The sequence below is a fragment of the Populus nigra genome, chromosome 18 (assembly GCF_951802175.1).
Source record: "Populus nigra chromosome 18, ddPopNigr1.1, whole genome shotgun sequence".
NCBI classification, from domain to species: domain Eukaryota; kingdom Viridiplantae; phylum Streptophyta; class Magnoliopsida; order Malpighiales; family Salicaceae; genus Populus; species Populus nigra.
In genome coordinates, this window is record NC_084869.1 from 939,458 (window position 1) to 965,727 (window position 26,270).

The 26,270-nt window shown below is 31.4% G+C and overlaps 2 protein-coding genes across 5 annotated transcripts; both read right to left on the bottom strand.

Moving 5' to 3' along the window:
* Window positions 1-302: 302 nt before the first annotated feature.
* LOC133678633 (uncharacterized) lies at window positions 303-5,542 on the bottom strand. Of its 3 annotated transcripts, none has more exons than XM_062101021.1 (8): window positions 5,229-5,542; window positions 3,513-4,776; window positions 3,333-3,423; window positions 3,048-3,205; window positions 2,893-2,944; window positions 2,466-2,560; window positions 2,279-2,372; window positions 303-2,045 (listed from the first exon to the last, which is right to left on the bottom strand). In XM_062101021.1, the coding sequence occupies exons 2-8, from the start codon at window positions 4,683-4,685 to the stop codon at window positions 1,519-1,521; spliced, it is 2,190 nt and encodes a 729-aa protein (XP_061957005.1). In that variant the 5' UTR covers window positions 4,686-4,776; window positions 5,229-5,542; the 3' UTR covers window positions 303-1,518. The 3 variants fall into 3 exon arrangements, with proteins under 3 accessions (XP_061957005.1, XP_061957008.1, XP_061957007.1); XM_062101024.1 differs by having other exon boundaries at window positions 2,466-2,551; window positions 5,229-5,541; XM_062101023.1 differs by lacking the exon at window positions 5,229-5,542 and having other exon boundaries at window positions 3,513-5,222.
* A 16,244-nt stretch (window positions 5,543-21,786) lies between these two features.
* Window positions 21,787-24,615, bottom strand: LOC133678926 (histone-lysine N-methyltransferase ATXR6-like). Of its 2 annotated transcripts, none has more exons than XM_062101446.1 (6): window positions 24,288-24,612; window positions 23,851-23,931; window positions 23,536-23,765; window positions 22,929-23,029; window positions 22,611-22,823; window positions 21,787-22,088 (listed from the first exon to the last, which is right to left on the bottom strand). In XM_062101446.1, exons 1-6 carry the CDS (start codon window positions 24,526-24,528, stop codon window positions 21,929-21,931), a joined length of 1,026 nt encoding a protein of 341 aa, XP_061957430.1. In that variant the 5' UTR covers window positions 24,529-24,612; the 3' UTR covers window positions 21,787-21,928. The 2 variants fall into 2 exon arrangements, with proteins under 2 accessions (XP_061957430.1, XP_061957431.1); XM_062101447.1 differs by having other exon boundaries at window positions 21,946-22,083; window positions 24,288-24,615.
* Between the last annotated feature and the right edge of the window lie 1,655 nt (window positions 24,616-26,270).

Sequence of the window (26,270 nt, forward strand, 5' to 3'; positions counted from 1 at the left end):
ACGAGATTTAAATCCATGTTTCTGTATTTCCTTGTTGATGCATAATTTATTGTACCATCAGATTCTGATGAGAAAAAACCCCTAGTTTTCGTGTATTTGCTCTGTTCTTTTGACTTTTTAGCCGAGTACTGAAATGGGCTAACAGGTAATAATTTATTGTGCCATCAGCATCTGATGGGGGAAAAAAACAGAATCTTAGATTGTTACAGTGTTACAGAACAGATTGAAAGAGAAAAGATGGGAAATTATTTGGTAATAAATCTCTCTCTGAGATAGCCATAGTACTTGAGATAGAGACACAATTATCAGGCATACAAGCCGAGCACAAATGCTCATCAATTTTCATTTTCCAGGCCACTTCCCCCAACAGTTTACAAGGAAATTAACCTCTGAATATGTTCATTTACATAACCACAATTGCATATGCTAAACTCAGAGGGCATTTCTTCTAGATTTTCTGAAGATAAATAGCCTCAAAACTAATCTAAGTGATGTTAGAATAAAATTATGAGATACAGTATACAAAATTCTGTTAGTGGGGAAAAAAAGAGAGGATGATCACCACTCAAGCAATGATCAAAGTTAGTCAACTACCTGCCAGCATCCATGGAATAATAAAGGCTAGAAGCTTTCATCTGGAAATCCAATCACCATGCAAATCGGGGAATCAGCATACATAAGCACTGGGCTAATCAAACAAGTCATTCAGCTGAAAATGAGGCTGAATACAACCCCACCATCAAGCTCAGGTGACATCGACCCAACCAAGTAAATCAGGGACTCAGCATACGTAAGCACTCGGCTAATCAAACAAATCATTCAACTGAAGATGAAGCTTAATACAACCCCACCGTCAAGCTCAGGTGAAATCGACCCTACCATGAAGCATTGAAATGGCAGACAAACAATTCAATCATTCAGATTGGCCAACAAGTTATAATGGCAGAGTTCCCTACCATTTTTCTCCCAAATAAACTGCAACCACCAGCTCTGGATTCCCTCCTCCCATTTTAGCAAGCCAAAGAAAGAGGTTAAACAAAGGTCCCACAAGCACCTCTACAACTCTATTATAAAGAGAGAGAATCTCAAATTGGTCTCTCATAACACATGACTTGCACATCTTTTACTGGGCTGAGCAGACAAATTTCTCGTGCAAAAATTATCAACAAATTGTATAATTAAGCTGGGATTAGATAGGCTAACCTCAGCCTCTAGCTCTTCCCAAGCTGCATAATCATCACAACCAAAGAACTGTTGCCACTTGTCATATATGCTTCTTTTACAGTACACCCGTGATACAAGAAGGGCCCATCCCGAAGTCTCAAACATTCATCTACACTGCATATTCTCAGCAAAAGTTGAGGAAGCTGGCGACTTTTTATGATGTCAAACTCAATGCTAATTGGTCAGCTACGCAAAATCAGATTTTGCGGCAGGTAATCCATCAAAGGGAGCACTAAAAATCCCAACAGATAGGATCAATCTTGATTCTCGGAAGCACTCCAATACCACCATAGGTTAATCAGAAACTGGTAACCCATAATTGTGGAATGATTTTATTCTTCCATCCCACCCAGCAGTCACAATGACAAGACCCCAAGCGTGAGAACTGTCTGTGCTCTGGCATGAAGTTTTCAGAAACTTGAACTGGGATTTGTGCATTGCTGACGATGTAGATAATGGGCTCGAAGAAAGCTTTTCCTCTGGCCAAGTAGCGCAACCCTTGGGAAAGGATTCTGGGAAATATTCTTGACTCAAAGAAAAATGAGCCGGAGAAGAAAGAGGTAGAACTTCCTGTGAATTATTGTCAGAGACACGAAAACCCCATCCATTATCTAATCTCCCACATTTCAATCCACACCAAGGTATAGCAACAGATGCATTGGCAGAGAAATGCTCATAAGACCTTGAGTTTTTTGATTGAGGAGTAGCATGTTGTTCCTGATCAATGTAATTCCACAAATGTACATTGGAATCCTCACAAGCCGAGATAATATGCTTTCCATCCAAAGTAAAAGATGCAGATATCTGGTTTGCTGTATTGCCTAAAGAGCAGGGAGAAATTTAAGAAAATCAGGATTAAAAATTAATCAGTTTAGATTAGATAATAAAACAGTCTTATATTTCACACATTTCATAAAATTACAGGCAGCACGCCCATTTGGGTTTCACAATATGAAATCCACAAGCAATTAACAAAAACTTCTGACTTGTCTGAAACAACATTAATAGATGACATTGAGAAAATGATAACAAAATGGAAGCTAAAGATACGTACTTTTATATTTGCCTATCACATCAAGTCCTTGAAGAATTCTGACTTGTGAATCAGCACAACTCACCATTACTTTGGTTGAGTCTTGTGGGGAAAACTGGAGTTAAAGGCATATAATGAAGTAAAATAGTAAACAACATGAACTGTGAAAAGGCAGCAAAAGCAACATTGGAAGGCAGGAGGCAAATACCTGGAATCCAGTTATTCTTTTGCAAGGTGACTTCTTTTTACCAGGTAAGCAGATCTGAGCATCAAGTTGCAAGTAACTGTCTGAACCTGGTGAAACTATAGCTCATTTAGTGAATATGCATTTCTTCTTTAAATGCATAAAACTCAAGGTTAATCTGAGGCAAAACTAGATCTTTATTACCATGGAACCTAAATTATTATGAACCTTTTCAGAGATACAACCCATTTAAACCAGTAAATTCACGCATAAAATCCATAAAACAATCCCTCCCTACATGACGGACTGCCCCAATGACATGTAATTCAACCAGGATATAACAGACTGTCAAAAGAACTACTTCTACAAATGAAAAGTAACAGCATTTTGACTTACTTATGTCCTAACACCTAAAGAATGCAGTAGGTGCTAACTATCTGAATATGCATACCTGACATGTTATAAAAGCGACAGTTTCCTGTCAGAGAGCCAACGATCCCTCCCTACATGAAGAGAAGTTTTTCCATGAGGTCACTTAACATGGGAAAATACACCCCCAGATCCTCAATTCTTTAAGAGAAAAGAGTTGAGGGAAATTTGTCAAACCTGCCCATCTGGACGATAACACACTGCCGTAACGATATCTTTTATATCAGTCCAATCAACAACTTGGCAACTATTAACTGCCCATATGCGGACTTTTCCATCAATTGAACCACTCATGAAGTGATTATCATCCACAGGGTTAAACTGAACACAGGTTACTGCATCACATACAGAATAAATAAATAAATAAATAACCAAAATAAAGAGAAAGGTCATTCAACTTGACTAACAGGTAAACTAACAGAACATATGTTGGGAGAAACTTAAAATTAGCCAGAAGCACACCATAATTGCTGTGTAAGAAAACTCTGAGGCAACTGTCACGTCCCACTTGCCATAGACAGACAGTTTTGTCCACTGAAGCTGATAGTAAATGCTGGTTAAAAAAAAAAAGAATTTCTGTAAATATTATGCTTTGTTTTCTTCAGTTTGTTAGAGAAATGCATCCAGTATGAAGCAACTTACATTATTTTTGGACCATGAGAGATCCAAGATCTCTTCCCTGTGCCCATGGAACTCGTGCAATGGTTTCTCCAAAATCCGGAAAACTTTTGGAGGGAAAATGACACATGCAGAGTCTGATGTTTTCCTCATGCTCCTCATTTTAGCCGTCCTTTCTTTTTCAACCAAGAGGGGTTTCAACTCGAATAGTTGGTTCGCCGTGAAGTATATGCAGGATGGATCTATTTCTGGAATGTCAAGTTCATTTGATCTCTCACTCTCCAGGACCTGCCAGACACGCACAACCCCATCCTCGCCAGCACTTGCAAGGTACTGCCCATCAGGACTAAATTTCATGGTCAAAATTGAACCCTCATGGGCCTGGATATCTTGTCCTTTATAAAGAGCCGAGAGTTCCTTTATTCGCTTCCCATATCGGTGAACCTTAACTCTTTGTACCCTGTACCGCAGAAGTGCATCATCATCATCATCATGTCTCAATTTGTCAGCTTCCCGTAGGCTATACACAATGCATGAAATGGAACGTATTCTACTCAACCACCCCTTCTTAAGCCTTCTTGGAGTATCCACCAAAGTATTTGGTTCCCCAACTTCACTCTGCATAGGTTTCTGAAATGAGGGAGATGACTCAGAAATGTTCTCAGATTCCTCTGCTGCTACTGACTGTTCTGAGTCCACTTCACAACCTTCATTTGCTTTCACATCTTGCCCCAATTCATCTACTTTGCACACCATTCCCCCGCCTGAATCCCCTTCTCTGCAAACAAAATTCCCCATCAAACCCAACTCCGCTGACAAACTAGATTCACCATTAGACCAACATGACATCATGGACCGAGTAGAGCAAAATTCATCTTCGAAACATGACTTTCTCAGTACAGCCCCACTGCTCTCTGTAATCCTATCACTCTTTCCTTCTGGATTAAATGCTTCTAAATTCCTATTCCCATTTTCATTTAAACCAATTCCCATCCAATCAAAGAACTTACTCCGCTGCTCCTGAACACTTCCAAGGCTCTTAATCCATAGTTCATGGTGAAGACTAATCGAAACAGAGTTGTCAAAACTAGAATGAGAATCAAATATCTCAAAGCTATCAGACTTTGCATCAGAAATTGATGCAATGTCTTCATAGGCATCAAAAAATCGGTGTTCTTCTTCACTCAAACTTCCCATTATTCTTTGAGTTCAACCCATGAAACCCCTTCTCAAGGAACCTTGTTTAAGCTATGCTAAAAATCCCTCAACACAAGCAATCCCAAAATAGCTAGAAAAACAAAAACAAATCAGAAACACAAAAACCAAGATCAGCCTCTAGTTTCCATACAAAAAACTTAATAAATCAAACAGCAATGACTACATTAACAATAAAATAAAAACTAAGAGATCAAACATGGATTCCAATCCAAACCCATCGAACCTGGTCCTCTCAATAAATTAAATAAAAAAGAAGCTCGATACTTAAAATAACAAAACCATCAAAATTGAAACTTCAAAAAAAATTCATCTTTCACTCAAAAGAACCAAACTTTAGCATTCAAAACATAATCTCACCACACAAAAATAAAAACCCATCAACATGAAGTAGAAGATCATGTGATTGCATTAGTAGAAATAAAACAGAATTATGAGTTGCGTATTACCATTAAACAAACAAAAAAGTTTCAATTTTTTTTAACAAAATTTTCAAAAAAAATAAAAATAAAAGGAAATGCTTACATGGGTTTGTTTTGTTTTGTTTAAGAGATTTTTCTGAAAATGAAGAGGGCAAAGGTCAAAGCATCCATTAAAATTTGTAAACGTTTTAGTCTTTCTCATATACGTGAAGAAAGCAAGGAAACTACAACGACAGTACAACAGAAGGAGAAAATAAAATAAAAATAAAAATAAAAATAATTAAGAGAAAAAACAATGTGCACAAATAAATTATAAATTAAAAAAAAATCATAGAAGGGTAAAACAGGAAAGAAATATTTCCTTGGTATTCGTGAACTGATGGCCCGAGAAACGAGAGTTGCTCTCTAACTCTCTCTCTCTCCGGTTCTTCTAGTTCTAGCTATATGTCTCATTTTAATTACTGTTTTAAAATTAAAAAAACAAATAGTTAAAATAAAAAGATACGGAGAAGAGTAGGTTGCTATCCGTGTTATTGGCGGGCCGAATTAAACTTTTTCTTGAATATAAAAATAATATATATATATATATATATATATATATATATATATATATATAAAAGTAGATGACAGAAAAAATAAATCAAGCACATACAGACTCAAATAAATTTTAAACAATTATCTAAGTGGTGGTTTAGTAGTAAGAATTTAGCATTAAAAAGTTTGTTTCTTATGTGGTCTCAAATTCGAACCCCTGTGGTTGCTCATATGATGGCCACTAGAGGCTTACATGGTCGTTAACTTCAGGACCCGTGGAATTAGTTGAGGTACACGCAAGCTAACTCGGATACTTACGTTAAACTAAAATAAATAAATAAATTTTAGACGCAATAATATATTAATTTGACCCATGTCATGTCAATTATGTTTATTTGAGCAAACCTTTAAATCAAGTAATAGGCTTTATTTGTTTTAATAAATTATTCTTTTAATCTAAATATACAATAAAAACATAAAAAATGAAAAGTGAATTGAAGAAAAATTAATATGACATTTTAAAAAATATTGATAATAATATATTGAATTAATTTAGATCGATTGAGGTTAATCTAGTAAAATCACAACTTTAAGATTGGACTAATCTTATAAAAAGTAAATCAAAACAAACATGATAAACAGTGGAATTTTGGAAAGACAAACAATACGTTGTCTATTTGTTCAAATTCCACCTATCATTGTGATGGCTGAAAAATCAAGATAAGTGTATTTTATTCTAAAAACCCATTTTAAACACATTTTAATCTAAATAACACCCTCATAACATTCAAGAACCAATTCACCACACTTAAAAACCAAAACAACGTTATAAAAACATAAAATCAAACCGGATAAATATTATCTTTCTCGATTTTAATCCTTTTGTTTTCAGGCAATATTAAAGTTTAAAACAACTATCATCAAATTTCTCTTATTAAATAGAACTCGTTGATATCAAAATCAAATTTTTTGATTTTTTTTATTTTACATTAACCTAATACAACTTTACGATCTTTTTTTAATCTAAAAATCATTTCTAATAATTCAACCTAAATTGTTGTTGCTTAGTTTCATATGTATAAAATATGATATAGAGGGTATATCATAGTTTATAGATAATTTATAACTCCATGGAAATATAATAAAAACCGACTATATTGCAAAAGTGCATGACCAATCTTTTTGGGAAAAATCCATTTCGATATTTTTTTTTATCAAATCCATAAATTAAACTTTGTGTGGATAATTTTATGCATTCCACTATACATTTGTTACATTTATTAGGCAATTCAATCAAACAATTTAATTAACCTTAATTGTTAATAAAATCCATTTGTTTATTAATCATATGACGTACAAGTCTATCTAAGATGAATTCTTTAAAAAAAAATATAAAGTAAATCAATCGAATGATTTATTGGTTCTTCTCTTTCTATCCCCCCCTCAAATTTGTGATTTCAAGGGGTTTTTTTATTATCAATATAGGTATCTGGATCAGTTTATGTATATCTCGATTAGTCTTACGGACCTTAAAGTTAATGATCATATAAGTCTCTAATGGCCCTGAGATTTGTGAGACTCGAACTGGTAACCTGTAGAAAGTAAATATTGGACTTGATCAGTTGAGCTAGACTTCTCAAAATTAATTTCAAGATTTTTATGAGAGGGTGTCATGCTATTTTCCGCATCTAGTTTACTTACTCTATTCTTTCATAAAAAAATGATTTTTTTAATTAAATACAAGTAGTATTTAATATTATAGTGATGATTAATTTTCAAAGTATTTTTTATTTAAAAATAAATTAAAATATTTATTTTTAAAAAAAAATTATTTTTCACATCTCCATATAAAAAATTATTAAAAATGTGTGCCACGTGGTTAATATTTTATAACTTATAAAGTTTTGACATATATAGCAAATGGATTTTTATTAACTGTTAACAGTAGTTGGATTGTTTTGCCTAATTTACAAATGATATAAAGTCAAACTTACGACTATCATTATTATATGAAAAGCAATCTATCCTTTTCTTTTATTAATTTCATGATAATTTAACTTGAATATGATGAATATCAATTTGAATGAGTTTTTTTTTAAGTTATCTTATTTAATGAAATAATAAATAAGGTTTAAATATTATCAAACTTTGCCCACTTAAAAATCAATCCAAACTTAATCCAAAAAATATATTTATATTATATATGTATTACTACTATATTATATAGGTAGTTATCTTAATCCCCACTTTCTATTCAAAGCCTCAAGCATTTGACTTGGTAATTTAGAGTGGAATATCTCATTCTTTTTGGCAATTTGAGTTTCAAAAAATTATTTAATTAATTAACTAACTAATTAAACGACATATTTCTTTGTTTTTTTTTTTTATGGTAGGAGGTGTTTCAATTTTGTATGATAGAGATCACCCGTTCGTTGAGCATTCTTTGTCTTTGTACCATGACCAGTCTAGTTTTTCTCATTGACCTTTCTTCTTAAGAATCAGAGATTATCCTAAAACGACATTTCCCGGCATTAAGATTTCAGATTTTGCAAAAAAAAAAAAAAAAACTATGTTCGAAGAAATATTATTGAGGTAATTAAGGTTTTTGTAATTGAGAAAGAACTACCCTCGTTATTTCTCCTTTTTTTTTAAAAAAAAATGGAGATTTATGTAGAATTTAAGTAATTTATGAAAGGTGGTGACAGTTTGCTGAGCAATTTATGGAAGGATGTGGGCGATGACCGTCCTGAGACGGAGGAGTCAATAGTCGGAGGCCGACCAAAATGGAAGCAATAATGGCTCATAAAGAGCATAGGACTCCCATGTTTATGCATGCATGCATGTTTGTTAATAATAATTGATTGGATTCTGAAAATCTGAACAGGTAAATATATGTGATCAAGAACAAATTCTCTCATATCCTGTCAATGCGAAGGTGAAATATTTAGAATAGGATCAATAATTAGAGGGTGATTCTACCTCATTAGTTAGGATCGCATGATAATTCTTAATCATGATAATAATAATAGTCAATTATGAACTTAACAATAAAAAACTAAATTATATATAAGAAATTTCAGTATGATTTTTTTTTTGGGAAATTAATTTCACTACGATATTTTCTAAGAAATTATGGAGTCATAAGCAAGAGAGTGGTACTAGATTTTAATTTTTTAAATCAAAATTAACAATATATTTTATGAAATTAACCTATCTCAAGCATTTGGAAATATCCTCCACCTTGGTGGCCACGACTAATTACTCTTCTCACAAAGGTAATTCTTCTCAGAAAACCAACAACTACAGAACTAGTCCTAACAAAAAATCTCAACAGCGCAGTGATCACTAACACCAGCTTGTCGACTTTGTGACCAAACTGGCCAATATAGCCAAATGATGTCTCAAGTGTCGTCCTGCTAATGTGGTTGCCACTTGCGCTGCCACAAATGTTCAAGAGAAAGAAGTGAATCCATCTGGTTGGTGCCTTGAAAGGTTTCATATCAAACAAAGCCCGTTTCACCTCCTCATTTGTCACGGTCCCAAGTAATTGGTTTTTAATCCCTTTATTAATGGTCAGAAATTTCGAAAAGAAGTGTTCTCTGTGGTGGAAATCCACTGATTTGAAAAATAAATTCTTATAAAACTCACTAGCCATCACCTTTAATTTCATATCATCCTATATCCACTGGTGGTCATTGTCTTTCAAGCATTAAATTATGTTCTTTTGTCTTCTGATTACAGCCTTGGTATGAAAATAAGTTGTGTTTCTATCACCAAAAGAGATCCATTGGCACCTTGATTTTTTATACCAATAGATTTTTTCTTGCTTGAGAATTTGGTTGTATTCACTATTTAATTCCTTTTCCAACCTGCTTGGGAAAGGCTGATTTTTCCCATTTAGATGTTTTTAAATGCCTTTTAATGGAGCCACTACTCTTTTTTTCCTGTAAAAGATATTCCCAAAAACTTCCTTTTTCCAAGTTTTCAAATTACTTGTCAATTCTTGTCTTGAACTGACCACTTCAGCTCCTTTCACCAAACTCTATTGGACGATACTTGTGGATTCACTTGAGACATCATTGAAAATAACTTTTACTTCTTTCATAAATTTGAATATTTTGAAATTAAGTAGTAAATTGATAGATAACCTTCCTTGAGATAGTGAAACCTAGAAGTTAGTCATTTGAAAGGCAACCTATCTTGTTATTGAGAATTTTAAATTTTTTTAAAAATAATATAATCGTTCCAGGCGATTTGCCTGTTGATGGAAAGTCTAAAAATTTTCAAAAATTATCTAATTATTCTGGGTGACCTGTCTTTTAGTTGAAAAATATATACAAAAATTTCTCAGAAATGGTCTAATTATTCCAGACGATTTGCTCGTTTGGTGTGAAAAATTCAAAAGTTTTTCAAAAGTGGTCTAATTCTCATGAGCAACTTGTCTATTAGTGAAAAACTTGAAAGTTTTTCAACATTGATCTCATTGTAATGAATTACCTATCCAATTTAAAAATACAAAGATTTTTCAGGTGGCCTGTCTAGGCGAAAAAATACGAAGATTTCTCGGTTGGTCTAATTCTCATGAGCGACGTATCTATTTGGTAAAAAAACTTGGAAGTTTTTCAACATTGGTCTCATTAATGGGCGACATACCCAATTGTGAAAGATATGAAAAATATTTAGTTGGTGTAATTCTCATGCGCGACCTACCCATTCATGAAAAAACTTGAAAGTTTTTCAACATTGGTCTCATTAATTGTAATGGGTGACCTATCTAATTGTAATAAATACAAAGATTTTTCAGTTGATCTAGTTCTCATAAGCGATCTGCATATTCGTGAAAAACTCAAAAGTTTTTTAACATTGATCTCATTGTAGTGGATGACCTATCTAATTATGAAAAATTCAAAGATTTTTATAAAGCGAAAAATTTTCAGAAGTATTTTCAATGCTGGCCATTTTGAGGTGGCCTTCCTTTTTTATGGATCCCATTGAGAATTTTCTTATGAATAATATGCAAACCACACTATTCTATGATTTTGAGTTAGATGACATGCATGTCTCGTTATCTAGTTTGAAATATTAGCCCCCTTCTCTTCAACTCCTTGTTGCTTGTTTGGTGAAGTTTTTTTTTTATTTCTGATCTCTTGGCTTTTAGCCCACTCGAGTTGGTTTATATAAGTTTTTTCTAGAATGTTTGCAATTTTACCTAGCTCAATCTTCCTAATGCCCATCACAACCCATTTACTTATAAAAATTTTATGTCATATTGATCATTTTGAGAGAATCATTCATTACTCCCCTTTTCTCTTTACCAAACATTTATATTTGTTGCCCTATTGTATTGGCTATTACCTTTAAGTGTGCTTTGTTAGCGACTCAGACAAATAATAATTTTGATCTCTCTCTCTCTCTCTCTTGTTTTAATGAACCCAAAATGATTTTTAAAATCTTGACCTTGCATTTTAAAAATAAAAATTGTTTCGATGTAAGTTTAAAACATTTTGCTTTTGAAATATAGTAACTTCGTGGTAATAATTTTTCATAAAGTAATGGGATGATCTGCTTTTGCGTCAGCAAGATTATAATTAATGAAGATATATGATGAGATGACCTTCTGCTTTTTATGGGTTTCAAAATGAAAGATATGTCTCTACTAAAGATCACTTGTTGATCTATTAACTAAGTCGCTATCTCACTCACGCTTTCAACTCTATGTTCCGAGATTGGCGTCACTAATGGTACTCTATTCTTGTGAAATGCCATCACATAATCAAGCTTCATTATATGATATCACTGATTATGACTTAACTTTAGGATAGCAAAACACACTCTTGATTATAGGAGCATAGATTGTGCATCTCATATTATATATAAAAAATAATAATAATAATTATGTTGAAATATGTATGTTTCAAGAGAAAGTTAACTAGTTTATCGTGTGCAATGCTGAAATGATTTTAATTTGAGGTATTTTCCATTAATAATTCAACCAAAGGTGCTGATACATATGGTAACTTCAATTGCAGTATCATACAAATAATGGCCATAAGAATTATTTTTATTAAACCAGATCAGACCTTGTTGAAAAACAAATACAAGAAAGAAATTGACTCGGTATAACTCAGTCAACTTAATGAGTTAACCTACAATTCAATTAAAATCCGATTTAATTTTTTATATTTTTTTCAAAACATCATCATTTTAACTTTGTTTTTTATTTTAAAATAAAATAATATTATTTTAATTAATTTAAATTACGCTTGTGACTCAAACCTGGCATTGAGCTTGTGACTCCAACCTTTTGCCAGGTTTAACAACTCTAGTAAAAACACAAATAAAAAAAAAGGACATGAATGATCATGCTAAAAAAGGCTTCCCAGCTAAATAAAACAAACAGTACTTTATAGCTAGGTTCAATGTAAGAGCAATTACAGGTTAAGTTGGTACTAATAAAGTCGACTTTTATAGGTTTATGTCTTCATTAGAGCAATACAAAACCCTAGAAAGTTAAAAAGCAAAAGCAATGCTTGTTTCCAAATGATCAAACACTAATTTACTTGAATGTTTGCTGATAAACCTTCAGCATGATTGTTCTTTTTCATGCTTGTTTCCACATCATTGTATCTGGAAATTTGTTTGGTCATTGTTTTAATGCACAGAAGGCGTTCACTTATTGTTATTTTTATGAAAGGTGGACATGACATGCATGAGGCCAAAGTTTTTTTTTTTTGACATGACTTGATTAGAGATATCTAAGAACAACTTTCACATTAATCAAGACTAGATTTATTTGAACAATTATAAGAATGTATTCTTTATATTAATTTGATATATTTTTAAATAAATTTTACTAAATATTAATTTTAAAATTTTAATTTAAAAGGTTAATCAAGAAAATAAAACTCCTCGTAAGTCATATTTCATTAGTATTGTGATGCAAAATGCTTTTTTAAAATGTTTTTCACTTGAAAATATATCAAAATAATTTAATTTTTTTATTTTTTTATATTTTTATTTTTAACATTAAAATTATCAAAAAACACTAAAAAAAATTAATTTAATATTTTTCAAATCAAATACACTTTTAAAATATATCCAAATACAATTACAAGCGTAAAAATAATTGGTGACTAAGCCAAAGCAAAATCGCTTTAAAAAAGATTGATATATTGATATCAATCACTTGATATATTGATATTATATACTTTTGAAGTGAAAAAAAAGATTAATGATTATGTTTACCTTATATTAAGACAAGCAGACACTAATACTAGAATGTTCCAGCTAATTATACACCAACCTTTTCTTTGACAACTTTGTGTGCGTAGCAAGTACACAAGGTCATACTCAATGAGAGACAAACGTGTTTACGCATGGTATACACAAGTCACTTATATTTGTTGAATTCAAATCAACATAGAGACATTTCTCATAGGATCAAATAATATTAATAATGTAACTATCTAGATGGTAATCCAGTAATAAGAGTTTGAGACCAATAAATTTATTTTCTCCGTAGTTTAAGGTTCGAGCCATGTGGTTACTTATATGATGGCCACTGTAGACTTACATGGTCGTTAACTTCAAGGCTCGTAGGATTAGTCGAGGTGCGCACAAGCTGACCCAGAAACCCACGTTAAACTAGAAAAAAAATATTAATAATATGTATGAATTTTTTCTTGGACTCTACTGTGATAAAATGAATCACCATGATGGAGTGTTTAAAGATTTTTTTTTTCTATGAAGAAGATATATTAATTCGAGTTGATTCAAGTCATGAGATTAAGATAATTTTATAAAAAAAAATTAAAAAAAATCAACAAAGAATTAATACTTGAAAATTTTATATTTTCTATCCATAAAGTGTTTGAGCATTTGATATTCTTTTGAAGTACTGACATCATAGGGAATTTTAGGTCAAAGTAAAAGAAAAATTTTCATGGTAAAATAAAAATGCTTACAAGCATGATAAATAATAAAAATAGAAATTTTGTTCTTTCATTGATTTATTAAAAGTTGTCTAGGTTGTTTTGTTCTCATGGTAGCTAGATTGTCCGATCAACAAAGAATTATTGTTGCCTATTAATGGCAATCAAGAAGCTAAAGAGTTTGATAAGGTTGTTTTGTTCTTTCATTGAATTATTGTTGCCTATTGTCCGATCAACAAAGAGTTTGATTCATAATGGATTTTTTTTTTCATTCTATAGATGACAGCCGGCAACTTGTTGTCTATATGTTTGTTTTTTCTTATATATATATAAAAAAGATGAACGAACAAGTTGTTTATCTCTTCTAAAAAGTAAAAAAAAAAAAAAAAGAGAGTTCAAGTTTGCAGCCATTTGACTTTTTAGTTATGCTATTTTTTTTATTTTTTTATATTAAGTTGATATTTAATTTTATTATTTAATATTTAATTATTTATAATAAAAAATTATATTTTTTTATTATATAATAAAATAAAAATAATTCAACAAAGTAAAGTTCATAACTCTAATTGTATGTTGATTAGATAAAGCCTGATTTGTTTTTCTTTAATTTTTTTTCTTGAGATATACTTAATTTTTAGGGTCGTGTCGGATTAATTTCTACACAATTTAATTTAAAAATTAAAAAAATAAAATTAAAAAATTTTAAATTTGAATTGTTATACCAAATTTAATTACAATATCAAAAAATTCTGTTGTCTTAAATATTATTATTTTTTACTTTACACAAGAAATTCTTTGCCAGAGATAAACTAGTTATTACTATTATGATTTTAGGTGTTCAATTTTTATATTTGATCATCACCAATTGGGACCCCACATTTCTTTAAAAATTATGCATGCTTGTTTGTTAATAATAATTTATTGGATTCTGAAGAGGTATATATATATATGTGATCAAGAACAAATTCTCATAACCTGTCAATTATGCAAAGGTGAAATATTTAAAATAGCTATAATATTTTATAGCTACCACGATATTGTCTCGTTGATTAATTCCAAATCTCTCCTTTTTTTTTAATATTTGGAAAAAATAAAAATTATGTATAAAAAAAATCCAATACCAGTGAGCTTGTAAGTGGATTCGAGTCGTCTTTTTATCCTTTCAACTCTAATAAAAGTGAATTGCTATCATTAGGAAAGAAAAAAGAGGAAATCAAATAATTAGTTCATATAATTTTATCAACTTCTCATAATTAATTATTCACCTAGGTGATTACTTTTTTGTAGCTGGGTGTGTGGATCCCATGTGGGACCCCATCCAATGGAAATAAATAATTCTGTTTGAATATTAAATTGATTTTAATATGAGGTCTTTTCCACCAATAATTTAACTGAAGGTGCTGATGCATTTTATACCAATTATCGTGGTAAGAATCATTGTTATTAAACCTAATTCAACCAAGTTAAAAAAACAAATACTTAATCAAATAGATTAATCTATAATTTAATTAAAATTCAGTTTATTTTTGTTAAATAATATTATTTTAAAAAATTAAAATAAATTTATGCATGTCACGTCGACCAGGTTAATTCATTTCACTCACGATTTGAGCTTTTGTCGGGTTTAATAAATTTAGTAAAAGAGTGAATGAATGATCATGCTAAAAAGGTGTACCTAGCTAGCTAATTTTTAAAAGAAACACTTTATAGGGTAATTGCAAGAGCAAAATCACAGGTTAAGTTGGTGCTAATTAAGTCGACTTTTTATAGGTTTATGTCTCGTTAGAGCAGTACAAAACCCTAATAAGTCAAAAGGCAAAACTCATGCTTGTTTCCCCGTGACCAAACAATTTACTTCAAGGTTTGGTGATCAACCTTCAGCATGATTGTTCTTTCTTAACTCTTGCTACTTTGGAGATCAATCGACCACATCATTGTACCCTGGAAATTAGTTTGGTCATTGTTTTAATGTACAAGAGAGGTTGATTTATTATTACTTTGTTTAAAGCTTGACAAGACATGCATTGGGCAAAATTAAGTATGTTTTCTTGTTTTGGTTTTGTTGTTTAACATGAATATTGGAGTAAATATATTTTATTACAACTTTGTATTAATAATATTAGTTTGATATATTTAAAAAATTAAATTTATTAAATACTAATTTCACGACTCGAATTTAAAAAGTTAGTGAAGATTATCAGAATTAAACTCCTCACATCCTACTCTTTTCCTTGGGGTTTATGCTGAGCAAAATTACTGATATTATATATATACTTTTAAAGTGAAAAAAAGATTAATGATTATGTTTGAGGTTAAGCTGCTTAATTAGGTTTGCCTTGTATTAAGACAAGTAATAATACAATGTTTATAATTCTACACCCACCTTTTCTTTTACAAATTTCTGTGCTTTGGCAAGTACACAAGGTCATACTCAATGAGAGACAAACGTGTTCATGCGTGGTATACACAAGCCAGGTTTGATTGCTTAATTGAGTGGGGCTTGCAATAATTAGCTCCATATGCAAAATCTAAAGGCCTTGTCGTCCATAAATTGATTATAATGGTTTTTCTACCCTTTTTTTATGTTATTAATTTGCTAGTTAACATTGTCAACCCGTTTGGTGATGTATGCTTACAATTCTCTTATACGGTGATTAACATTATTTTTGTTGTTTTTTCCTATAAAATTCAGTGATTTGATTTTTTTGAAAGGATTGACATTATAAAAAAAAAATGAATTTCGACAAATCATTGCCTGACAAGTTAAAAATTCTTGAAAGTATAAACATAATCATTAAGCTCGGATCAACTTATTACTCATATGGGTTAGGAAAGTTAATTAAAGTCCATTAAAATGACTTTGTTTTAATTTTTTTTTAATAAAAAGTTCAACCTACAAATATTAGGGTAAGCAAGTGGTAAGCTAACAATAACCAAATTTGGGATTATGGGATTTCTCTTTTCTTTTTTGTTTTTCTTTAGTTTGGACAACAAGATGCCATGATCCATATGTATGATGAGTATGAGTTGTAAAACTCCAAGGCATTACTTGTAGGTGGACATGATTTAGTTCATCTATTTGCCTTCTTCTTAAGCAACAAATCATTCTCTGGGAAAAACACACGCACAACCCCAAGATTGTAGCCTCGATATTGTCCATATAGTTCATGGTATTGCATGGGTGGTTTGTTCTTGTTGTTGAGATACAGCACCAGATTCTCCTAATAGTTGACTTGTAATGTTTCTTCTTCGATTAAAAAAATTGATCTTTGACATTACACGAAGATCCCAAGGTTTGAGATCGTGGGTCTGATCACACGGATTAATTCTTGTTTTGTCAACCATTTAATTTCTATTTTTACTCTATCCCTTCAATTTGGTGCTTCGTCCACAGAGTTGGCTAGAAAGGTTAGAGGTTTGAGCTTTAGGGGTTTCAGGGTAGAGAGGATGCACCTCTAGCTCTCTGTACTGTCCTTGTAAAATTAGGTCACTTATGTAGGTTATGTGGCCACATGAATGGCTCCTCAATAAGTTACTTGCTAATTTATGGTCGCCGACATGATTAAATAAAGACATAAGCAGGTGCCCTTGTTGATTTTTTTTTTTTTTAACAATGTAAATCTCAATCATTTTGATTCCAAGTCTCTTCATTAACAGGAGTAATGTGTTATGGCCGACAACTGAAGTACTCTTACCTAATATATGTTTGATACTATTAATTATTTGGCTCTTATAGATAGTAATCGTTTGATTAGCAACATTAAATATGTTTAATCTTCTAGAATGATAGTTTGTTAATCATGATAATTTACAATTGTCTACTATTAATTGTTTTCTAATTACGATTGTAACACGATCAGTAATTGCATACACTTAACATGGATAAAAAACTTCTTTAGGTTGGTTGTGGTTAATATCCAAGAATATAAGGGATATATATATATATATATATATATATATATATATATATATATATAAAAAAAAAAGAGATAAAAAAAATATTTAGTTGAAGCAATAAGGATAAAGATAAAAATAAAAAAATAAAATAAATATATTTTTAGAATAGTTTTAAAGTAAATATTTGTATTTTTAGAACAAAAAATACAATGAAACATGTTATTTTTTTCTCGTATTTTACCTTGAGATATTAACCAAATATTAACTTATGATTTGATTTTCGGACCATCCTTACCATACTTATGTAATTAAACTCAAACTAGTAATGATAATGTAAAAAATAAACCTATTTATTATAATACATGAGTGTTCAATATGCATATTGTGAAAGTTAATTTTGTCAATTCATGTGAACACCCAAGCTAGCTAAGCTTATTAATTATTAATGATACGAGAGTGGTATAAATTAATTACACATATATGTTTTGAATTTTAAAATTTTAATTAGGGATATTTAATTATCCCTCCTGTATTTATTTTCTTCTAAATTTTCTCTGCTTGTTTTCTGTTTTCCCATAATTAATGACATTATAATATAATATATATATATAATTAATTAATTAATTAATTTGGGAATAAAACAAGAAATCCTTATCATTTGTGGTCAGCATAATTAATGTCACGATCGATGCAACAAGATGACAGATGGATTGGCCATACACATCTCTTTATAATTGCAAGAAACCTATCATATATAGCATCTATGATCTTCCCAGGAGGCAGGCATACAAGCTAGAAGCCAAGCCTACAAGCCATTTTGATTTCTAAATTCGTTCATCTTCCAGCACAAATTAAGTTAGATTGCAAGGTGTGGTCATGAACTCATTAATTTTATATATATATATATATATATATATATATATATATATATATATATATATATATATAGCTTGCATGTGAGTCTAGTGTGGGCATAACCTCCCTTGAGATGGAAAGTGATTTCCTATAGTACTGACCTCGATTCTTGTTTTGAGATTAAAAATAAAAAAATAAAAACAATAAAGATAAAGAAAACATCTTTTCTTGCTTTTTTATTTTGATAAATTCACTCTAAAACTATTTTAAAAATATATTTATTTTATATTCTTATCTTATTCTTTTAACCAAAATATGTTTATTCTTTTTATCTATTTTTTCTATCCTGACATATTAAGCAAACATAACCTTAGATATAGATTTGGAGCTGGTCCATGGTGATGGTTCGAGGTTAGTTGAGAAAAATCTTGATTTTGCCTAAACTAAACCAATTAATAATTAATAATTATAGTGTCAGAGTTTGAATTTATTATTTTTATTTTATTTAATAAAAATTAAGTAAAAAGTTTAATAAATTTTATCTGAGGAAATATATTAAAAAATAATATATTAAAATATTACTTTTGAAAAATATCATCCGTAAATCTGAGTGTAAAGGGTTGTGCAGCAGACAGTTTTCCACCAAACAAGCTAGAGAGGTGGGTCTTTGATGGCTGCATTTCCCCGAATAATTCTTATTATTATGGGAACCCACTGCCTGCCCAGTTCTATCTTTAATGAACAATAGGCAGGCAACGCCTTTAAACTTTACTCTTCTTTTTTTCCACTTTGCAACCGAAAGGCAATAACAAATTCAGTGAACTGAGAGTTGGACAAGGTTAATCCAGAGTAATATAAAATTATTTTAAAGATTTTATTTAATAATTTAAGTTTTTGAATGAAAATATTTTTTTAATATAGTATTAAAATCTTATTAACCAAGTAGTTATAAATTCAAATCTCACAACTTTTATTTTAATTAATAAAAATTAAATACAAGATAATGTAACTCTGTATAAGTTTCAAGTTTAAAGAGTTTTTACTTTAAAAAATATATTAGAAAATAATATAAAATTATTATTGAGACATCATCTAATAACTTAAACTTTTAGGTGAAAAGCTTCTTTGACAGTACTCTTATCTTATATATTATTTTTATGTATTTATATTTTTTTCTTGCACCTTTATTTGTTTTAAAAAAATTAAATTAGTCTTATAAATTATTTTTAAAAGAAAACCACAAGATAACGAATAACCACAATAGACTATGATTCTATTTGGTGTGACTTTTGTAAATTAAATTAATTTTTCTTTTAACTTTTGAAAAGTCTTAATAATTATAAAATTGAGTTAAAATTTTGGTTTAATAAAAAAAAATATAATTTCTAACTTTTAATTCATGGATTCTACGTATATTACATCTTTTTTCATATATATATCAAATCAATATCTTGAATAATTAACTTGTTTAGAAGTTTTTTCTCCCATGGGAATACGAATGACATGTATTAAAATCAATTAGTTATTGGCAAATCATGATAAAGTCACGTGATATAAATTTAAATCACATCAATACACTATCTATTGTCTAGCTAAACTTGTTATATTTTAATTTTAAATAGTATAATTTATCTAATCAAGTTTTAAATTTGTTCACTAGATATTACTAATTCGAGTTTTATAGACTTTAAGACCACTAGAAAATTATATAATTGTTAACTTTAGAATTTATGAGATTAGTTAAAATATGAGCAAGTTAGCTCGGACATTTATATTAATAAAAAAATATTACAAAGTTAAAACTTGTTTGTAATTTCCGTCGTGAAGGTTTACATGGTAAAGGATTATATAGCTATAAATATAAGCCTAAATGTGCTACAAATTAAAGAATCAAACAGTGATTCCTAAAGATGAGTTACGAGCTTAAATCAAGCTGATGTAATGTTTTGAGAGGATTATAATATATTCTAATTAACGCAAATTGAATTTCCCATCTTCTTTTCTTGAGACTTTAATTTGTGGTGCGATGCGATCAAGATTTATTGGTCTTCATATCCTTGAGTACCATACATAGTTAAAGCTTGACTATCAACTAGTACTAGTCTAGCTAGACGGAGAATAGCCGCTGAGCCCCATCTATGCAAGGGGATGATGGCTTGATCAACAGCATATTATACTGACCTAAAAGCTTGCAAAAAATTATTGGGAAATTGCTACGGTGTCAAGGAAGTGTGGCTAATGAAAAAAATACTGCTGTAGATCTATATTGTTTAACATGTTCTACTAGAAAAATTAGCTGAAAAAGAAAGAAATATGACGCTGTAGACCATCATGGACAGCTAGCCAAGCAATTTATCTTTATTGGATGTATGACCACTACCGTTTCTGTTAGGACAGTAAACCTATAAGCCCTCTCTTGGGATCTGAGTTCTGATGAGAATCTCTGGTAACATGTATGTTTGCTTGGCTTGACCTCAATACCTTACAGTAACACCCAGAGAAAAAGTACAAGTTTTTGGTTCATTGGACCACGATTGAGGGGGTGCATCTGATCCATGATCTGATGCAGTCTCACATATTTTCTGGATGTAGTGTGAGTGTAGGGCCACAATTGTGGGGGTGCATCGGTTCAAATCTGAGGGGCTTGCCCATTTTTCCTACCACCCTCTCTCTGCGTAAGAAATAGTTTTTGCCAGCTACTATGATCATGGCAGACCCTAATTTTGAATCACTCTTGAGTTGTGTATTTCACTGGGTTTTGCAGGAAAGTGTGTGGACATGTTGTGTTCTGGACTGACAGTGCTAGCTGCTTCTGTACAACTTAGTACTAGTATTACAAGAACTTCACTGTCAATCACCATTATTATATTGATTGCAGCGCATTGAATGTGAGCGCTGTACGAATATTTCCATATGGAAGGTTTTCTGGTAACTACTTTGCTGTCGGTTGGTTGAGAGGGAATTGATTGTGTATGAGGTGCCAATAGGCTCATGGTAAAGATACAACTCTTGAAATGCTGAACTTTTTGGCCTTGAAGTACGTTCTAGGCTTATTAGAGGTGCAAAGCAGTAGGCCAGAATTAGCATTATGGGAGTCAGATGTGTAGTTACCAGCTCTGAAAGACTAGCTGTGGAGGCTCTGAAAAGACTTTTTAATCCAATGATTTAACAGTCTCTAGTTATTAGCATGGTGGCATCCCAGGTTGGTTATATGTTAGGTTGTAATCTGCAGCACTCATATTTTATATGGCATCTCAGGTTTGTCCTTCTAAAATAATCTCCTGTCGGATGAAACAATTTGTTCGTGTCCTGTTTTTAAGAATGATGTTACATAGAGAACTGTCTCATGGTAATAGCAGCATCACCCTAGCTGTCTTTCACTCCAGGCAAGGCAAGACTTGCTTGCTATAGATACTTCAAAAATAATGTACAAGTGCTTAGACATTCTTGTTTCAAAAGTTGGAACCTTTTCACATTTCTTTCTTCAATGATTACATAATTCATTAATGTATGGAAGGACTACAACATCTGATTAGCTTGTTAGTCGATGACTATTAACTTACTTCAAAATCAAATAGAAATGAATTTAAACAAAATGCTCTGTTGGGTATTCATGTTCATATCCGTTGTAGTCATAATATAATCTCTCTCCCTTTGATATATCCCTGTTGGCTATCAGCAAAACCCGGCATTCACCATTTACATCATACCTCACACATTTTAGATTCTGCTTCTTTCTCCCTTCTCTGCATCGAAGGATATGGTTCTTATAAGAGTGGACCAAAGGTATAACTGTTTTCAAAATCCATTCTGACAAAAATTAAATGGAAAATGCAAGAATGGATTGCTTACAACAGAAAGGCCACCTGCAAGATTGCGAATGTCCTATGGAAAAAAACTAAACTGGCATACTTGAAAGACATTGTGTTCATGCATTTATCCTGACTTATTTCAGTGTTTTGCAAAATGAAGGAGCTAGAGTTGAGAGACATTCACAATTAACTCAATTATATGTTGTGTGTTCTCTATGATTACACTCTCATGGCACCTCCAGCCATGATATACGATCAAGTGAAATGCAAAGCGGATTGATGCAAAATGTTATAACCACTATGTGCCAAATGCATCAGAAATTAAGTCCATATGCCACGCAGTCTGCCTAACTTACAGGTTAACCTTGTAACGTCAATTTTTAATTCCAAAGGATTTGCCAGAGGCTTTTATTTCCATGGCATAAAGCAGAAGTTTAATGTTGAGGATGAACTTACTGTGTGTGATTGTTGATACCATTGATAAATCGAGCTATATTCCCACGCATGTCAGGACATATGACAAGGCTTTGTGAAGGATTATCAGCATGAAGCAATGTCATCATGCTATCACCATCATCATTTTCCCGGTTCTTCAAGTAATCAACATCTCCAACATACTCAGTTATAATCGTTAAATCTTTTATGAATCTATCTGCCTTTACTGTGAACCTGTTACAACCAAACAGGTATACTGAACCACTGATCCAAATTTAATAACCACAACAAGAACAAAACATATTTAATCTTGAAAGGTCGGAAACTATATATACATACCCTTCCTTGGGATCAAAAACAACCATGAGAGGAGGCCATTCACCTCTATTCATCATCCTTTTGCACAAATTTAAGGTTTCAGCATCTTCTTTTGACAAGACCTGTACAGTAATCATACTTGAATTTCAATAAACCTGGACTCTATGAATCACTAAACAGCCAACTAGCCAACAGTACAAATCAATCAAAATTAGAAACAGTTACTCGCCCTTCAATCTATACTTCTAAAGTAGAAAAAAAAGGAAAATCCTTGATACTATTGCCCAATTCTTATACATGTGCGCCTACAAATCTATAAAATAGTAATTTCAGCCCAGCTGCAGAAGAGCAGATACAGGTAACTAGAAGCCAGTAAAGTCATCCTTAAAAAGCTGCAATCATCACAACAATCTAGATAACCACAACCGTTGACATTTCAAAACAGGGCTTCACTTGTCAAATGCAAGCAATATACAATACAAAGTGATATTAAAGCCATAAATCAGACTTAAACATCAAAACCACTGCACTCCCATGTCCCTAATGTTAACGAATTGGCAAGGCAAGCACTGAAATATGTCTCTCTTTTTATGTTTTAATTTAAAACAATTGCTTTCCCATTTTTTACCTGCATTCCTCCCTTCTCAAGAGCTGACTGATTCACAGACCTCGGTGCCATGCCTGGCCGGTAAGTTAGTTCATTGCTGAACTCCGTCCCCGAGGCTGTCAATGCTGTTGCTAGTGATCTCATTTGCTCTAGTCTCCTTTCAGGATCTTCACTCGGACTAAATGGCAACAGCTTCCTCCTCTTCTTCGACACCACTAAACTACTAGACCGCTTTCGCTTCTTCTGAATATCTAAAAACAGGACAGGAAACACGGTAACTAACACCATCCCATTAATCAAAACACAAAGCACATAAACCCCATATTTTTTGTTTACCTTGACTTAGCTTCTGAATCGATTCTGTAGACCGTTGAATGCGAAAGAAATCGATGATTTTCGTTTGAACAAGAGGAAATGCTGCTCATTAAAAAAACAAATTCAATAATTTGAGACAAAATCAACGAAAAAAAATTAATTTTCGCAATTAATATTATTAAGAGACTAACAGTTCCAAGATTATCAAATGCAACACATTTGCTAATGCAATTTTCACTTCCTAATTTTTTTATATCATTCCTTTTTTTTCTTTTCCTTCCCAGTTAACAATTTTCAATCCAGTTCCACAGAAAAACCCCACAAATGAAATCCCTTAAAAATTAAGTTTAAATCACAAAATCCACCAACCTCATTTCACAAAACCAAAAAATCAACAACAAAACCCCATAAAAAAGCTAAAAAAGGACACTTTTTTTTAAAAAAAGGAATGAACTTACAATTGGGCATCTTTTGCTTGGAACAAGAAGGACAAAACCAAGACCCTTTAGGAACAGCAACAAGAATAGGTCTCAAGCAAAACAAATGAAACCCTTTATCACATTTATCACAAAGAAGTAGCTCTCCTGGTGACTCTCCTGACCCACATTTTTCACAGTAAACATCACTGTAATCAGCAGCAGCAGCTTTGGATCTAGATATTGGCTTTGGAGCTTGACTTCTCTTGCTTCTCAGCGCCATTTTTGCTGTCGAGGAGGGTTTTCATGTGGGTTTTTTAAAGGTCTAGTTTGGAGACACTGAGAGTGTTTGGCGGGTTTTTTTGATTTCGCGGGAAATGGGGTTTTGGCGCGCGGGTGAGGTTTTCTGTTTTGTAGCCTAGGAGGTTTTTGAGGATTGGGTTTTCCTTGTTTGGCGTTCTTAGGCCCAGTACAGAAAAATAATTTGTAAAGATACTTAATTTGTTGAAATAATTTTTTAAAGATGTGTCTGATATTATAATAGTTTTAAGGGTATATTTTTGATATTATGATAATTTTTATAATTTTTTAAAAAATAGATTAAAAAATATTTTTATTTGTAAAATAAATAAATAAAAAGTTTTCAGAAAATTTTTTTATATTAAATTAAGGTTTGAAAAGTAATTATATATCAGATCCAATATAAAAAATATGAATTATTTGCCAAACTAAATAATTTTTCCTTCATGAATGAAAAAAAAAACAAAAATTATCATAAATATTTAAATATCTGTTTAAGAATATGATTGTTTTTAGAAGGCAATTATATTTCTAAACCTAACATAAATTATCATTTACAATTTACTTTAATAAAAACTTAAATGTGATTTACTTTTATCATGAAATAGAAGAAATTAAGATGATACGGAAAATTTATTTTAATAAAGTAAGTTTAAGTCTCGAATATCTTAATTTTATTATTGTTATGTAATGTGAGAAGGCTTGTATAGCAGGCTTTTTTAGAACTTTCATTGAAGAATTCTTGGAAGAAAAAGAGATTAAATCTAAAACATAAAAAATAAAATTTTAAAATAAATTTAAATGGATTTCGTTATTATAAAAATGGAGGTTTATAAGGGTAGATGCTTTATTTATTTATTTTCTTTTTCAAAACAATGTAGCTGTAGCAGGGGACATGTCATTCAGATGGAGCAAATGACATGTAGTGACAAACTGGGCCTCTGACTTGATGACTTGCGTGCTATTGGGCTCAGGTTTCTAGCTATGGTATTATTGGTTTGAGTTTATAGATTTCGGCTCGGTTTTTTTTACAATTTGTTTTTCTGATTTTTAAAATCTTATTTCATGCTTACCTAGAAAAACACATTTTTTGTTCATTAATTTTGTTTTAAAAAAATAACGTATTTTCTAGAAAAACCAAACCGATTCATCTAAAAACATTCAAAAAATTACACAAAAAATAATATTATAAACTATCAAAATGCTCAAATTACAAAACAAGACTCCTTTCCTGCGACAACAAAAAGGGAGGAAAAAGAAAACGTTGAGATAGCTCCACTCAATTCTGCGAGAATATGTGATTACGAGCGCTGTTGCTGTTGCTGTTGGATTGGGACTCGTGGCTCTCAAGAGTATGATCCTCAAATTATTTGCTCAACGAGTCAGAGCTTACCTTTTGCTTGTTATTTTGTGAGATATCTGCAATGAGTTGTTAATTTGCTGTGCAAGGAGCTGGAGCAAAGCTGACAACGATTGAAGGTGAAATGTACTGAAACTTTGAAGTTAGAAAATGTTTCTGATCTGTAATTCAGTGTCAAAGCATGATTAGGTTCAAGAACATATAAGAAGAGCAGTCTGTTTTTTTCTCTGATTGTCTCCGAAACTTGCTGGTTCTCTCAATCTGATGGTTATTGCTACAATTCATGTCATGCAGGACCAGGACAAATTCTGTACTTCAAGACCTTGCGTCTTTTTACGAGTGACTCCCAACCTTTTGTTTTCTTT